This window comes from Drosophila sulfurigaster, chromosome 2L (genome assembly GCF_023558435.1).
Source record: "Drosophila sulfurigaster albostrigata strain 15112-1811.04 chromosome 2L, ASM2355843v2, whole genome shotgun sequence".
Classification (NCBI taxonomy): domain Eukaryota; kingdom Metazoa; phylum Arthropoda; class Insecta; order Diptera; family Drosophilidae; genus Drosophila; species Drosophila sulfurigaster.
This window is the reverse complement of record NC_084881.1, coordinates 5,610,590-5,628,011: the sequence shown is the minus strand read 5'-3', so window position 1 is coordinate 5,628,011 and position 17,422 is coordinate 5,610,590. Positions and strand designations below refer to the sequence as shown.

Here is a 17,422-nt window from a genome sequence, read left to right as displayed (position 1 = left end):
ACGTCTCGAATTTGTTTGCTTTGCTGAATTTTCATTTCAATTTTCTTGCTACAGTTTTATTTAATCTCACTTGAGGTGCAACGAATGCATTGAAGTGTTTACCTTGACAGAGTGACTGGCGCGTCTGAGACTAAGGGTGAGGGCAAGGTGGAGCGGAGGCGGAGACGGAGGCGGTGACGGTGACGGGGATTGTGGCTAGAAACCTTACGAAAGATGTCGCATATTTGTTTTGTCAGTTTGAATGTACTATAGTATTCTGAATATGGAGCAATCACGTGTCACTCATTTGAATTCATTCACTGTTGATTCACTTGGCTCTTTATTATAAACTTTCGTTTGTTTATCCGGCATTCATATTACTTAATGCTGTTGTTGTTTTTATTGTCCAGCCAGCAAATTAATTAAAGAAATTGCAGAAGAAGTCGAGAAATAGCCTCTCATTGGTGAGCTCTGTCTGAGTGGAGCAGAGAAATGTTGCTTACGCTGGAGTTATGGCCTTAGATCATTTCTAGTAACTCTGGCCAAGAACTTTGGCTATTACTTTGCCATTGTTGCCGTTGTTTGGCGTTGCAATGACAAAAGTTTAGCAAACAAAACTGTTATTCCCTCTACCCAGCGGCTGTGGGTCGATGACGAGGACTACGATGGCGATGAGCAAGGCTCCCACTTCGTTTCCGTTTCCGTTTGCATTTTCTTCAACTCCAACTCAAACTGCAGCTTCAGCTCCAGCTCTAGCTCCTAGCTCTATGCTCCTCCGTCGCCACTTAGGCAGGCGTTGGAGTCGACTTCGACGTCGACGTCGTCCTGCTCGAAGTCGTAGTCGACTTGAGCACCTTTTTCTTTGCATATTTGTTTTCAAAACTTTTCAATTGCTTGCGGAATTTTCACACAAATAAAGGCACAAACACACACATACAGTTTAGCAAGTGTGAGAGCGAGATAGCGCGAGTGTTGGAGAAAGTTTTGGGATACTCTACACATGGAAGTGTCGTCGCAAATATATATATATTTTTTTTTCGTTGTATTTTCTGATAGTTTTCATTTGCTGTTCGTTTTTGCCTTTTGCAATTTGTTCCCAATTGATTTCAAACACTTCAAATTTATTGGTTTTCAAAAACTTTGCGAATTTTATTGTTTCCGCTAATTCTTTTGTCCAGCTCAACAGACGTAACCGGTCAGAGACAAACAGTCGAGCACACACATATTCAACAGTCGGTCCTTCCTCTCTCTGAAAATAAAAACGAAAATAACATGAGCTTCCGATAGGTTGAGGTGCAGAGGTGTTTGCTTGAACATCCATGTGCATCCTTTCAGCTATGAAAATGGGCAAAAGATATATGCAGCAAAGTTCGTCCGGATATGAAACTCATAGAATTGAAGCACTTTCAGATACTTAGGCTTGGATATTATGTAGCTTTTCTTTCATGTGTACGTATGCGTGAGAGTGAATGGACACTAGAGAGAGTGCCAATAGGGAGTGTGTTAATGGCAGTTTAATTTCATTTTATTTAAATTTCATAAAATTCATGAAGTCATTTTATGCAACTAAAAAAAACCAGAGTAACTAAATTGTTGTTGGATCTGCTTTAATGACTAGCTTTTAACTATTATTGAAACAAAGCGTATTATCGATGGATTTTTTGTATAATTTACTTACCTTGATATTGTAACATATAATATATGTTTATGTATAAAAACAAAATTTTTATTGCAGATACTAATAATTGACCCATTATTATCTAACAATAATTTTAAAATCTAATGTATAAAAATATATACAATCAAATTTGGTATTGTTTTAACTTTTTTTTTCTTAGCACATGCAGCCAAAAGGAGACCCTATAAAGTATATATATTGAAGATCAGCGTCAGCATCCGAAACGATATATCCATGTTCGTCCATTTGTCTGTCCATATGAAACACTTGATCTTAAAGACATTAAGACATTTATGTTATGTTTGCACGCAAATCAAGTTTGATTTTAACTTTTTGTACGCCAACTTCCGTCTCAGAAAATCGGCAAAAATCACATAGCAAGTGCAATTTTTATAACATCAGTTTTTTTATGATTCCTAAAAAATTTGGATTGAATTTCAAATTAAAATTGTTGAAGTTATTTAAGAAATACTTTTTATGGCTAAAAACGCCTCTTAGTTGCTTTGACACTTAATTTGTTATATTTCGTACTCAATGACATTCTATATATGTACATATAGAATATGTAGTATTCTATTGAAATATCAAATATATCCATCGGTATTTTTGAATATAGTTACGGTATATTCATTAGGTATATTTGTAGAATATCGACACATTCGACTGTAGCTTACTTACTTGTCTTAAGTTAAAATTTTTTATGAATTGTGAGGGACATGTATGTACACTTATCAACAAGATAAATATTCAACAGTTTTGTAAAACAAATAATTGCATCGTATGTGGCTTCGAAGCAGTATGAACAATGTAACAATCAAAGACATATCGTAGAAAGCATTTAATATTATACCTAAGTATAAATTGTTGCAAAAAAGAAAACAATTTAACTAAATAATAAATAGTTTTGTATTTTCTTTATAACGAATTACAAATTACATCTTGATTTTGTATGTGTATTCGTCAATAATATTGAAAAAATAATCATACAAATTTAGGTTTAATATATTATTTCTATATTCACTCTGCTAATTCTGATTAGTTTTACTATTGCTTAGTCAAATTAATATTTAAGTGTTTTCGCTTAAATATATTCGCGTCACAGATTTTTAAATTATTTCCCATCAGCTGGTCACAGCATTTTGAAGACCTCAACAGCTGATTTTGTATCCTAAACTGTACTGCGCATGTCTTTTAGCTGCGTTGTTTTGCATTGTTGTTGAAGGCGGTGGTGAGAGTGAGAGAGGTGGTGGAGAAATGAGAGAGTTAACTGAATTTGAGTGTTTTGACAGTTGGCCTAACCAACCAGTCGAATAAGGGATATCGCTAGAAAATTGTTAAAATCTTAAGAAAAGCCAAAATTTAATAGTTACTATTACAATATATAAGTTACAGATCTGCATACGCAGTAAACCGATATGTATTAAAAAGGTGAACGATTGTGAAACGAGTGTAATACAAAAAAAAGCAAAACTCAAAGCTTACACTCAAAGTGAATTCAATGAAAATTGGCTTATAAAGGCAGCAAACAGTTTTAATTTTAGCACCAGATTGTAAAAGAGAGTAATAAAAGTACTGAAATGCTTTCTATTGAGCGAAATTATAAGGAAGTTTGAATCGGAATCAAATTACAATCAGTGTGAAGCACAGCAAGGATTTTTATTGATTTTTCCTTTTTAAGTGGCCAACAAGGAAATCTGTCAGTTAGCCATGTTGGCTCTCACCTGCTCTCTCTCTCTCCTCTGCTCCTTCTGCATTTCCGCTCTCGATATTTCTCTCACTCTCTATTTGTTTTTATGCCAATTGCCGGAAGCTGACTTGCCGCTTTTCGTGTTTTGTTTTGCTACGCATATTCATTATCACAATTGATTGCTAACCAGCTGACTCATTGGTCTTTGCCATCTTTTCAGTTGCCACAACAAAATGCAAAAGCCATGCAAAAAGCCTAAAAACTTAATTCAATCCCATACGCCAAGCCACCAATAATATCCACAAGTGTCCAAAACTAACCACGAACCACCTTACCTAAAATTCCTGCACCTACGAAATGCTAGGCAGTAGGAGCCCCCCAAAGTACAAGCAGCTCGCAACGGGAACGGGGGGCTCCGCCAGCTCCGGCTCGAATCTCAGTTCCAGTTCCAAATCGTGCAGTGGCCATCACTATCAGCAGGCCTATCTGGGTCACTCCCACGCCTGCTACCATCATCAGCATCAGGAACACCAGCAGCAGCAGCAGCAGCATCATCATCAGCATCAAAGTCATTCACACGGCACTCGCACTTCGTTGACGCCCACCATGAAGAGGGGAAAGAAGAACTGGGGGAGTCGGGAGAGATCCAGCATGAGTTTCTTGATCGTAATTCTCTTCTTTGCTGTTTTCGGCCTTATCATATTGACTGAGGTGAGTTCATGGTTGTAATTTTGATTTGAAAACAAATTAAAGTTACTTTTCTCTTTAACTTAGCCATACAAAAATAATGTAAAAGATATAATATAACAGTTGTATAGAAAAAATTGGTCGTAATTATCAAAAATATGTCAATTTTATGCATATTATGTGCATATTATTACTCATTATATTCAAGAGAATTTTTTTCAATAAGTTTAAAATGCATGATATTTAATGTCACCTACTCTATTTTGAATATGTAATTCATTTAAAATATAACAAAAATTATAGTTTTGAATATAACTTACAAAGGGATTTGGCGATAATTAAATTACTGTTTACATTATTTTAGAACCAAATAAAATAAATAAATAGCAATAAATAACTTATTTGTTAAACATATGTTGATAAAATAATAATGTAACAACCATTAAGAAAATAGTTACAAAGGCAGATTCGGAGAGAGGATTTTTTGTTTTATTCACTTGTATAATGAATAGTTTCGCTTTTTATTTCACTTAAGGTAGATTCGATTAGTTTCAAACAACTTTATGTTGCTTATAATTAAATAATTACTCATTTATTATATAATTATTATATGAATAATTTCGTTCTTTATTTCACATAAAGTAGATTCGATTAGATTCAAACAACTTTTTGCTTATTCAATTCTTTTATTATATATTCAGTTTTGTATATATTAAGTTATTTTCTTGCTACTCTTGGACTATTTATAATTCATTTTGGTAATTCATTGGTAACTAACGATGTTAATTATCATTACTTACTTGTTTACTAAACAATATGAATTATACATTTTCTAAGAGTAGTAGAAAGTAACTGCTAATAATGCAAGTTCACTTGGTCAAGTTAAAACAAAGTTACAGTCGAGTGTGCTCGACTGTGAGATTACCCATTTTTAATAAGGGCAAAATATTGTGGTATTATTTTCAAAATATACCGAAAATACTAAAAATACTAAAATATACCAAATGGTATGTTTGGTATACCGATACAGCACACCATTCAAAATATACCATAGACGGCACAATGTACCAGATTGTCGGCCAAAGCAACTAAGACCTAGTAAGTCGTTTTTGCCCATACAAAAGTATTTCTTTAATAACTTCCACAATTTTATCTGATCGCAACCAAATTTTCAGGAATCATAACTACTATAGTAATTATACTATATACCAAAATTCACAGCTCTAGCTTTAAATTTACGCTTGTTTTTCGATTTTTGGTTTGCGGGGCGGAAGTGGGCGTGGCAAAAATTTGAAACAAACTTGATCTGCGTGCAAACATAGCAAATACTGTCGAAAAAATTATAGCTCTATCTCTTATAGTCTCTGAGATCTAGGTGTTCATACGGACAGACGGACGGACACACAGACGGACAGACGGACATGGCTAGATCGTCTCGGCTGTTGACGCTGATCAAGAATATATATACTTTATAGGGTCGGAGATGCCTCCTTCTGCCTGTTACATACATTTCCTGCCGGCACAAAGTTATAATACCCTTCTACCCTATGGGTAGCGGGTATAAATATTGACACTGAGCATACCTCTGAATATTTAATTTAAGCGAAGTGTATTTAAGGAATAACTTTGACGCATTCCCAGGCCTTGCTTTTTGATTGACGTTACACTCATAAAATATGCATTAAACAATTATAAAATTTGTTTTTGCTTATTCTTCTTCTACATCATCTTTTTGTGGTTGCCTTGGGATTTGTAATTGCAATTAAGGTGCATTAAAAATGCAGCGTGCAATTTATTATCAGACCGACGAGACGTTGATTAAAATGCTAAAAGCGTGGCAAAGAAATTAGCTTAAAAATCAACTAAAGCTTTTATTGCACCTTCTTTTGCCCTTAGCTAGAGATGTGCAACTACATAGTAAATCGAGTGCTTATATTTTTTGTATTATGATTTTAAAATGTATACTAATTATGAAGTCCCTTAATAACACATATTTATAGTTAGACATATTGCCTAATCTCTGATTCATTTAAATATAATGATATAATAATATAATATAGTAAATTTTAAAACTATCGAGAAATGCAACTTCGTGACACGAGGAGCAGCACGATTTCGGATTATTTCTATCTCTAACTCATTGCGCCGTTTCTTTCATCCTTTTTGTGTTGCAGGTTTTCATGATCGACGAACGGTCTCACAGCGGCTTGATGGCCATGAGAGCGGGCGGCGGGGGTGGCGCCAGTCTGGGCGGTCGCTTGGGCGACTCGATGCCGGATTATGATAATGTTAAGGTAAGTTTTGTTATGCAAATGAATGGGAATGTGTAGGAAGAGCGCGTTGCCAACCGAAAAATGGTCAACAATTGTTGTTTTTGTTATTACTGCAGCTGCCATCTCGGGGGCGGCAGTAGCAGTAGTTGGTTTTGGGGGCGTGTCGGCTTAACTATCGCGCCCATTTTTATGGTCTCAACTCGTTGTTGGCGTAGCGGGGCCGTGTGAAAACAAAAGATGTTGCCGTTTGCCATATTTCGTTGCATACTTTTCGGCTTGCGAGAGGCAAAAGAGATTTGCATATTTAAGCAAGCAGCGCGAAGCATAATGCATATGATTTACCTTTCCATGGTTTTTTTGCAAGCGGCTAACAAAAAGTTGATTTATTTGCACCCAAGTGTTCCGCAATGCACTAAGTTAACTTTTGAAAGCATAACAGTCACCATAACCCATAAGCTGCTGTGCGGAAATGAGAAAACTGGGATGTGGCTGTATTGTTTATATCTCACTTGAATTAGTTGAGACAATGGCATAATCATTTGATTTTCAGTTAACCATTTCTATGGGATTAAACTATTCCGTGTAGGGAAATATAATTTAACCTTAGCTCCGGTACTCAACACTATTTCGATGTTAACAAAAGGCCCTTTGTTATACCTGAGTTTTATCAGAAACAAATTTGTATTGGAAAACACGTCTACTTAATACGGATCTTAGTCGGTTTGGTTGATAAGCTGATATATTGTATACTTTATGGTATATTTTCAATGTGATACACTATTGATATACCACATATAGCCTTTGGTATATTTAAGTATTTGTGGGGCATATTGTGGGTATATTTATAGAATGAGGTTTTATTGAAAATGGGTAGAGGGTATCTCACAGTCGAGCATCCTCGACTGAAGCCTTCGTATTTGTTTTATGTGTACTGTTACTTCTATACATACATATATATTAATACGGAGGCTTTTCTACTATGAATAGATATTAAATCTACGTTTACTTCTAGTTATGACAAAATAAGTTAAAGGTGCAAGTGCAGCTTGAGGGCTTGTCATTGAGTGCCGAGAGCTGGAATAATCGAAATGATTGCTGGCCTTTTATTGAATTCATCTTTTGATTGTCTATCAAATTGTGTGTGTTTGCAGGATGACTACGATCTGGACGACAGCATTCTGAGTGATAATAAATTAGGTTTTATACAGTTTCGTGACAATAAACTTAAAATTCAAGGTGAGTAGCAAATGGCAATCAGCAACACAATGCCATAACCATTCAGCAGAACGACACTCGCGTTCGCACTCGAACTCGCAGTCGTAATGCAATCAAAGACGTCCAACGCTTAGATAACAAAAGGGACGGCGCGCCATGACGTATACGCCCTGGTGTCTCATGCATTTCACACTATGTACTATTTCACAGAAGCCGCAGGCGCTGACGGTCAACACTCACGTTATGCGGGTACGATACTCAATGGTGCAGCTGGAGGAGGCGGAACTGGGGGCGGTGCATTCGGTGTGGGCGTCAGTGGAGCTGGCAATGGCCTGAACATGCCATTGATACCTTGGGGCCAGCTGCTGCCCGACAAGGTGGAGGAGACGTTGCCGCACTTCCCATTTGGCACGGCGCCAAGCGACGGTGCTTGGCAGGTTGTCAATGGAACCCGCTTCAAATTCTTTGTCTACTCCGCCTATTTCGATCGGCGCGATGGAGCACGCTTAGTACGCGTCATTGGCGCAACCAAAACACGTGGACCAGAGCGCGTCTGGTGCCGATTCTGGTACGGTCCCACGCCCCACAATAACAGTGAGGCATCTGCGTCGGCAGCACGTGCCAAGTACACATCGGCCACGGTTATGGCGCGAGTCAAGGTGAGTTGCAAACGCTAATTGAGTTAATTGCGGACAATGCTTTAAATGCTTTAGTCGATGCTTTATGTTTGGGTTGTGTAGATAATACGCGAGAACTGGAATCTCAAGTACAGCGCCTGCTTTGTTCTGTGTCCCGTACGTGCGCCTCCTTTGGAAGTGCCGCAATATGTGAGCGTTGTCTCGAGGTTGCGCGCACCGCCCGGAAACTTGCTTACATTGCGTAATACAGATCAGGATGCGGACTTCGCTCAGCCTATGGTTAACACCAGCGGCAGTGGCAATGCCCGTCGACCCTTGCCGCATGCCCCGCCGAGTGGGGATCAGATATCTGATCGGATCGCGGTCTGCGTGAAGCCGTTCCACTTTAGCTACGATCAGGCGCTGTATCTGATGGAGTATCTGGAGTTCTACGCGTTGTTGGGCGTCTCGCACTTCACCTTCTACAATCATACGCTGGGACCGCGCGCCTCTTGTGTGCTGCAGAGCTATCAACGTGGACTCGTACCTGGCAACCTGACGGCCTATGATCTAGAGCCACTGCAGCCTGCAGATGTGGCCAATAATGCAACGCCGCGTGTGCTCAAGTCCTTGCACTATCAGCGACCAACTGTCAGTATCTTGCCCTGGAATCTTCGCATGCGTTCACAGAAGGAGATTCGCACCGAAGGACTTTTTGCGGCACTCAATGATTGCCTCTATCGCACAATGTATCGCTACAAGTATCTGGCGCTTGTCGATCTGGATGAGTTCATTGTGCCCCGCTACACAGACACTCTCAATGAGCTCTTGAGGTAAGAAGATGGCCTGAAAGAGTATTTGGAAGCACTTTGGTAATGTTAATCTATCTCATTTTACAGCTCACTCAATCAGCGATTTCGCAATCGCAATACTGGAGCCTATTCTTTTCAGAACGCGTTTTATTATCTGCAGTTTGCAGACGATCCTCTCGCCAGCTCTGGCATACCAGGAGGCAACGATCAATTGGGCAGCGTGCGCGCCTCGTTGGTGACTCAGCGCAAGACAAGAAGGTTAGTTATTTTGGATGTTTACCATTAAAAGTTATTGAAATTTGTTCATTTATTACTACAGGCGCTACAAACTGCATCCTCAAAAGCAGCGCTCGAAATACATTTGCAAACCAGAAGCAGTTGTTGAGGCGGGCAATCATTTTGTGTGGGAGTTCTCACCCGGAATGGGATCATTGAATGTGCCACCAAAGGAGGCAATTTTACAGCATTATCGCGTAAGTTTCAAAATATATATTTGTATATTCATATATTCCGATTTAATAATGTCAATTGCTAACTCCAGTTATTGCCTCTTTAATTCTTACGATAGTCATAGATCAAGTTTATTTTATTTAAATTTTTGCTTTCCCTTAGTCTAAGTAGGAAAGCTAAAGTCAAGTACTAACTGTAGAAGACCTGTTCACATTTGTTTGTTATTTTATCGACAAAATACTATAGCAAAAAAAACAAACTTGGAGACATACACTCACTTTATTCCATTCATATAAACGCCTGTTTCGACCTACAATTCTATATTGATCTATAATCTTGATTTTTCGGGACCTACATAAATTGTAGCAAAAGTATATGTTAGTTTTATAGTTAGTTAGATAGTTTTATACCCATGGGGTAGAAGGGTATTATAACTTTGTGCCTCCAGGAAAAGTATGTAACGAGCAGATGGAGGCATCTCCGATCCTATAAAGTGTATATATTATATGTACTTTTGATCAACTCACAATCTAGTATATTTTGTAATCTATGGTATATTTTGATAGCACTCTCAATATACCAAATCTGGAAGTTTTGTGGTATATCATTAGTATATTTTTAGAATACGGCTTTGTTGAAAATGGGTAGCGGGCATATCACAGTCTCTCGACACTCTCGACTGTAGCTTTCTTATTTGCTTTTGTGAGCTTAACATCTATAAATTAATAATAATTATAACTATAATATTTTTATTGATTACAAATATTTGTTGTATGCTGTCAGGTTTGCGAATTTGGAGGCAACGATTGTATAAAGGCGCCTTCCATAATGGACCGGACGACTACGAAGTATGTAAACCGTTTGGTGCAACGTGTGGATGCCGTTTATCGGCATTTGCGACAACGTTGCGACCTGCCTGCTTTGCCACCGCTGCCGAAGCGTCCAAGCGCACAGGCAGAGATGCAGCACAACGAGAAACCAAAGTTACTACAGAAAATGCGTGAATTGAATGCACAGCAGGAAGGAAAGGAGCAGGTGAAGGCACAAGTCAGTGCGACAACGAAGCAACAGGTGGAAAAGGCAACGATCCGAAGGGCGGCAGCAACCACTACAACCACAACAACAACTACAACAACCACAACCACTACAACGACAACGACGGCAAGGCCGCAGAATCCATTTAAGGATGCAACCACAAAAAGGACAACGATAAGCAGCACAGCGTCAGGAAATGCAAAGCAGATAGCACCCCCGGCCAATGTGCGAAGGAAACGCAAAATGATCGTCTTTGAGTTAGATGATATGGGTGTTCCGATAGCCCGCGTTGAATACCACTGAGAACTGGAGTTAATTGGCGACATAAGCTGGGAGGCGGGCCCTGGCTAGTTTTTATATCTTCGGTTTTTCGTTTTTCATTTGTGTTTGTGCCAATTAGTTGAGTATTAGCAGCGAAAAGAGCAAGCAGAGCTTCGCATTTTGAATAGTGTTTAGAATTTGGTTGTATTTCAGAGCGGTTGTTGTCCCCCTCACATTAAGCTCAATATCATATCAACGAGAACAGACGAGTCAAGAGTCCATCGCAGGACTATTAATAGTTCTAAGAGTTCTCGTAGATATTTGCATTAACTTAAACTCAAAAGGCATTTAAATTGGTCCATTTCTTTTGGTAATCCTAACGATATCTTGATACTATATATTTGCAAAATTATTCCTATGCAAAATTGAATGAAAATTCCTAATAATAAAGTCAAACTGTTAGCCTAAGTTTAGTATATGGTAAGTGTAAGTCCCGCATATTTAACAACTCCCATTCCCGATGTACTGTTTAATATATGCGATTACAATAATACGATAACAATTGCAAACTGTTTGACATTCATAATCCACAACTCCTCTGAGCTAAGCACCAAAAAATAAAAACTGATACTAACTATACTTAGCCACTTAGCTAGTCCCTTTATCTAATCGCTGTCAATTGCGGTTAAATGACAAAACGAGTACTAAGTCATTTAACAATAAGCAAAAACGAATTTTAAATGCTTCAAAGTATATATCGCACATATTTGTATATTTTTATTTGCTTAAACAGCAATCAGCAACCTTCAGAAGCAGCAACTCAACAATTTAAATGACAAAATATAAAATATGTATACAATAAAGATATCTAGGAATAGTGCTCAGTAGATGATAAGTGATTAAATAAAACCAAATATACCAGATATGGAAAATTGTTTTTCAAAATATATATTACCATCAATAAAAATGCATGCGAGCAAATTAAGAAATAAACAATCGCATTTTTTCCTGTAAAATTCTCATATAGTTGATGTCCTTTGCTACCCCTGCAGGGCCCTGGGAGTGTTCTCCTCATTTTGTACGGGTAATTTTGTTGGCTTCCTTCCATAAAAAGTGTAACCATGCAGGACTCGAACTGTATACATGTTTATTGCAGCTGTTATACGCAGAGAGACTTTAGCCACCCTTATAAGCTATATGACAGAGTTAAGGATTGAGCTTAAAAGCTCTTATATTTTAGTTTGCACAAATGGTCGAAATTGTTATATAACAAAGCATTTTCTGGCATACGACCCGTTAATATTATACGAGTATAAAAGATACCACAAGTGTGTACTACAAAACACAAAACTGTTATATAATATCTGAAAGTAGTATACAAAATTATGGTAGGGCTTTCAAAAGTTCACAATAAAATGGCAGTGGAGATTTGCTAGTGTAGAAAGAAATTTCCCTGGGGAAAAGAAGAACTATTTTGTAGCAAAAAAAATATTCAGGAAATATCTGAAAGAGGGGTATTGAGAGTTACTCAACATGCAGTTGGGTGGGGTTTATATCAACTATGCACTTAGTTGCTTAACACAACATTGTACAAAGCATTGTGAAATTATTTGGTTTAGTGACGCAATTAAACTTCAGACTGTTATCTACACGTTTGTCGGCATACAAGAAATTTAAATATTTAATCAATTGCTGAACGCTCTTATAACTTACAGTGACAGAATACAATAAAAATCAAGTAAACAGCTGCATACATATTACTATATGTTTGTATACAAATACTTATGAAATGAAAAAAGTGTTTGAAAATATTAAAAAGGTATTGATTATTATGAGACAAATAGGTGGAAATATGTATTGACGATTTCATGTACATATTTGACAATAATTACTTACTTTAGTATATTTAGTTGTTATGAATATCTAGGATAAATGCGCAGAAGTTGATAAGATAAATACATAAATCGGCTCTAATGAAAGCTCATTTATTTTTACATAATCATTCAACATTAACTTTTGATTTAAAGTATCATTTGTTACAAAAAATGCAATGTATTCATATATAATAAATCTAACATTGTGCGATTATGTAAAACCATTTTTAAAGCGGATTTTAGCATCGGTTAATTTGTCAAAAAGCTACCTAAATAAACACATAATAGTTATTAAAGCAATATTATTTTTAACTGAAAAAAAACTATAATGAAATGCCTGAGTAAACACTTTTGAATTGGATTTTATGTAAATATTTAATAAATATGCAAACTGTTTGCACCAATTTATTATCATTTGAAATGTTTGTTAAGCCCCTGAAACAAATATTGCAAATGTTGTTTGTTATTCTAAAAAAAAAACCAATCATTAGCCAGGTGTACTGATAAAAAGTAAAAAACTTAATAGCTGTCGGGGCATAGATTAACGAATTTAATTCATGAATAATAACTAAGTTTTTTACTGGCGACATTAGCCAGTAAACTCTAAGAAAACACCATTTTGTATGTTTATTCTAGGCAAGAGATAAAAAGAGAGGAAACACGTATGTCCATGTCCATGTCTGTCCAACCAAAAATAAAGCAAAAACGACAGCATGGCGAAACAGAGCTGCTCCAGACCCAATTGGAAATCCAAACCAAGCTCAATCTATAGCCCACGAGGGATGTCTGGCAATGGCGGGAAGCTGCACACAGTGCTAAAAGGAAGATACCGGAAATGTAGCAGGAAACAAAATGACTTAATGCCTCGCGATTGCCAATGGTCACTGGCAACGTTCCGGTGCGGAGCACCGATGCACTTAAGCACGCGGCGCACGTTGCACGTTGTGCTTGGATCAGCGAAAAATGTTGCACGAGTAAAGCGGCAAACGGTGAATAGCATCATAATTACTCGGAAAATGAAAATGAAAATGAATGCGTTGCACATGAGGCAACTGAACCACAGATACGACGCGTAATTTCGCATCGCCACATTTCGTTAAACGATTGAGTTTTGCATTGAAAATTTCATTTTTATTATGCTGCCTTGAATTTACCCACCACCAAAATTAAGTTTAAGTGTCTGCATTTAGTCGTTCATACTGTTGCTGTGTCAATAATGCTGGATTCAAGAGTTCCCTTCAGCATCCCGCACGTGTAGTTAACTCTGCATTTGCTGGACTGGGAGAAGGTGCATCCGATTCGCTTGTAGAAGCATCTCCGCCAGAGGGCTCGGATTCGCTAGTAGAATCTGCGTCTGATGCGCCTGTAGAGCTGTCGTCACTAGGGGCTTGGGATTCACTTGTAGAATCATCTTCGCCAGGGGCTTGGGATTCACTTGTAGAATCATCTCCGCCAGGAGCTTGGGATTCACTTGTAGAATCATCTCCGCCAGGGGCTTGCGATTCACTTGTAGAATCATCTCCGCCAGGAGCTTGAGATTCACTTGTAGAATCATCTCCGCCAGGGGCTTGGGATTCACTTGTAGAATCATCTCCGCCAGGAGCTTGGGATTCACTTATAGAATCATCTCCGCCAGGGGCTTGCGATTCACTTGTAGAATCATCTCCGCCAGGGGCTTGCGATTCACTTGTAGAATCATCTCCGCCAGGAGCTTGGGATTCACTTGTAGAATCATCACCGCCAGGGGCTTGCGATTCACTTGTAGAATCATCTCCGCCAGGGGCTTGCGATTCACTTGTAGAATCATCTCCGCCAGGAGCTTGGGATTCACTTGTAGAATCATCTCCGCCAGGAGCTTGGGATTCACTTGTAGAATCATCTCCGCCAGAAGGTTCAGATTCACTTGTAGATTCATTATCCCCAGAGCCATCAGATGCACTACTAGATTCGGCTTCAGATGAGCTCGAGCTTTCTTCGGTTGTGCTAGCCGCGGTTGAGCTATCGGTGGTTGAGCTAGCTGCAGTTGTGCTGGCTGTAGTTGAGCTTGAAGTTGTGGTTGTCGCGTACTTCTCAATGATAACCTCAATAATTATTTCGATTTTCAGCTTTTCCTTGCCCAATTCAATCAAAGTCAGCTTGATTTGTGCGCTGGCATAGACTCCGGCCTCGATCAATTGCTGACCCCTTTGCTGCAGTGCTTTCAGTTGGTTGGCGGCAGCAAGCACCTGCTGTGTCAAGTCAGCAAGAGCGAGTTGGCATCGAATTGCAAGTAAGCCTGAGCATCTTTTCATTTGCGCAATTAACTCCTTGGCTAGTTTAGCTTGTTTTTCGATGGCATTGTTAACTTCCAGCTCGAATACGGCCTTCAATGTGAGAAGTTCCTCAATACTTCCCTCCAGAATTTTGACGTATTTGACGACCAAAGCATTAATGACTTCCGTTGCTTCCGCAAGGCCAGCACCTGCAGTACATTCATCCACACGCTTCAATTGCACTTCTGCCCATACCTTCAATTCTACAATTGCTGCCTGGAGTTGTACGGCGATTGTGGCATTAATCTTTTCGGTAATAACGACCAGATCTGCCTTAAGTTGAATAGCCGTTGAATGGAGTAACTTCAGCGCATCTAATGCTTCTTGCAATGCCTTTCTCTTAATGAGATTCCTTTCTCTGGCCACAAGAGATTCAAGTTCCGCAAGCGAAGCTTCCAATTGTGCCGTCAAGTCCTTCAAGTTACCGAGCAACGAATCAGAAATGGCTTTGGTCAGATTTGCTGCGATTCCCAGGGCACCTTTTATGAAGTTGGACTTGGTGTTATGAAGATCTTCTAGAGTATTCTTCGTTAGGTCAACTCCATCCTTTGTAGCATTTTTAAATCCGTCGATAATGCCATGTGTTGCACTTCCCAAGCCGTTCCACAGACCTTCAACAAGGCCAAAAGTGGGCGTTGCCCAGATGTCCGAGCAACTAAGGCAGAGAGTGAGCACCAGAAACGTTCCTTTGGTTAGATGCATCGCGTTTTTGTCGACTTCTCGAATGCGTCGTTAGCCATGTTCATTCGGTGGCTTTTATATCGAGCACCGGACTGCCGGAGCAAATAAATTTGCACGTTATTTCAATATTAGCGCATTTGCTTTCATTTTATTGTCAAATATTTAAGCAGCTGCTTTCACACTGCACTCCTACTATTTGCCGGTCATTGTCCACTTCGCACTTTTAATATCAGTTGCTGAATAGGGTGCGGAGATGTGAAGATAGAGAGTGGTGCCCGATTCCCGCATGCAGGTAAATGGCGCGACAACAAAAAGTGCAAGCTCTAATGCGAAAAATCTGCAGAGCTCTGACATATATTAAAATTATAATTTAAATATGAAAATCAAGCAGAATCTTTGGAATTTTCACCAGTTTTCTAAACGCTTTCTGTTTGGTCTGAATTGATGTAGTTTAGAATTTGAAATTGTTATTACCCCCACATATGAAATACATCGTTAACTTTTATTGTCGATAGATTGAATTAGAGTAATTGTCCAAATTGAAATTGAAATGATTAATTACTTTTGAGCTATGGTTCTGACACAAGTACACATGTACACATGTACACAAGTACATCATTTATGTCCGCTTATCTGTCTGTCCGTCCGTATGAACAACTAGATCTCAGAGAATATAAGAGCTAGAGTTAGAGAGTTCGACAGCACTTGTTATTTCTGGATCAAGTTTGCTTTAAATTTTTGACACGCCATCCTCCGCTCCCACAAAATCAAATAGCAATAGCAAATAATAATTGCAATATGTATGATTCATGAGAATTTCGATCGGATAAAATGTGTAAGAGGTCTTTAAGAAATATTATTGTTTGGCAGTAGGGTCTGGTATGATTAGAACTCTATAATGTAATTTAAATTACAATATCGATATACCACATATGGCCTTTGGTATATTTCGGTATTTTTTCAGTGCATTATTATTGGTATATTTTTAATAAGAATATAACTTAAGAAAATTTTTTTTTTTTAAAATGGGTTGCGGATATTTCACAGTCGAGTACACTCGATAGTAACTCTCTTGTTATGAATGAACTAAATAGTTGGGTTTTAGTTAAACTGCTTGCGAATTTGAATAATAAAGCGAGATATACAAATTATCTACGAATAGATATTTTACCATAATGAGAATTGATTTAATTTGGTATTAAACCTACTGGCGGTGGGTATTATAGACACAAGAGCCATTGCTTTAATGTTGAAATTAACAGGCCCCGCCAACTTGCCCTCTGAGCCCCACCATAACAGGGGTTCATCCTTTGTGCTGAACTTTGTGCATAAATAACTAAATCGACATGCACGGAATTTAAGGAATCACATATGGACATACATATGTACATATATAGATATGCATGTAGAAGAAGGAGGCGATAAGTAGTTTCAAAGTGGGTAAGATAAATGTAATACGCAAGAGTACGAGTATGTGCATGTATGTAACATATGCATGTATGTATAGGATGTAAGTAAATGCTTGTCTGCTGCCTACTTTTATTATCATGACTTTAATTGTCGCTTGACAAATGTGCTTAAGCGGGGGCGCAGGGAATGGGGGTGTGAAAGGGTAAGAGGGAGGGAGGGTAACTTTGCAGTTACCGTTTCAAGGTAGCCGTGAGCGACATGCTGCATAAGAGTTTTATTAGTCTGCTGTTTGTTTTGTTTAATTATGCTGTCATTAAGTCTGTCACACAGACATTTGCACACACATGCGGATCCGGACTGGATCGCATGGAAAGACAATGTACATATGTATGTATGTATTTGTACTTTCAACTGATATACATGACTGGCATATACCCATCACATAACAAAT

The 17,422-nt window shown here is 38.3% G+C and overlaps 2 protein-coding genes across 2 annotated transcripts; one reads left to right on the top strand and one right to left on the bottom strand.

The window, feature by feature from the left end:
* Positions 1-2,944: 2,944 nt before the first annotated feature.
* LOC133842334 (uncharacterized) lies at positions 2,945-11,639 on the top strand. Its single transcript, XM_062275386.1, has 9 exons — positions 2,945-3,085; positions 3,565-4,055; positions 6,206-6,325; positions 7,456-7,540; positions 7,730-8,178; positions 8,260-8,969; positions 9,036-9,206; positions 9,268-9,421; positions 10,182-11,639. Exons 2-9 carry the CDS (start codon positions 3,702-3,704, stop codon positions 10,734-10,736), a joined length of 2,598 nt encoding a protein of 865 aa, XP_062131370.1. The 5' UTR covers positions 2,945-3,085; positions 3,565-3,701; the 3' UTR covers positions 10,737-11,639.
* A 2,038-nt stretch (positions 11,640-13,677) lies between these two features.
* Positions 13,678-15,617, bottom strand: LOC133846435 (serine-rich adhesin for platelets). Its single transcript, XM_062281421.1, has one exon. It carries the CDS (start codon positions 15,580-15,582, stop codon positions 13,807-13,809), a length of 1,776 nt encoding a protein of 591 aa, XP_062137405.1. The 5' UTR covers positions 15,583-15,617; the 3' UTR covers positions 13,678-13,806.
* Positions 15,618-17,422: the final 1,805 nt, after the last annotated feature.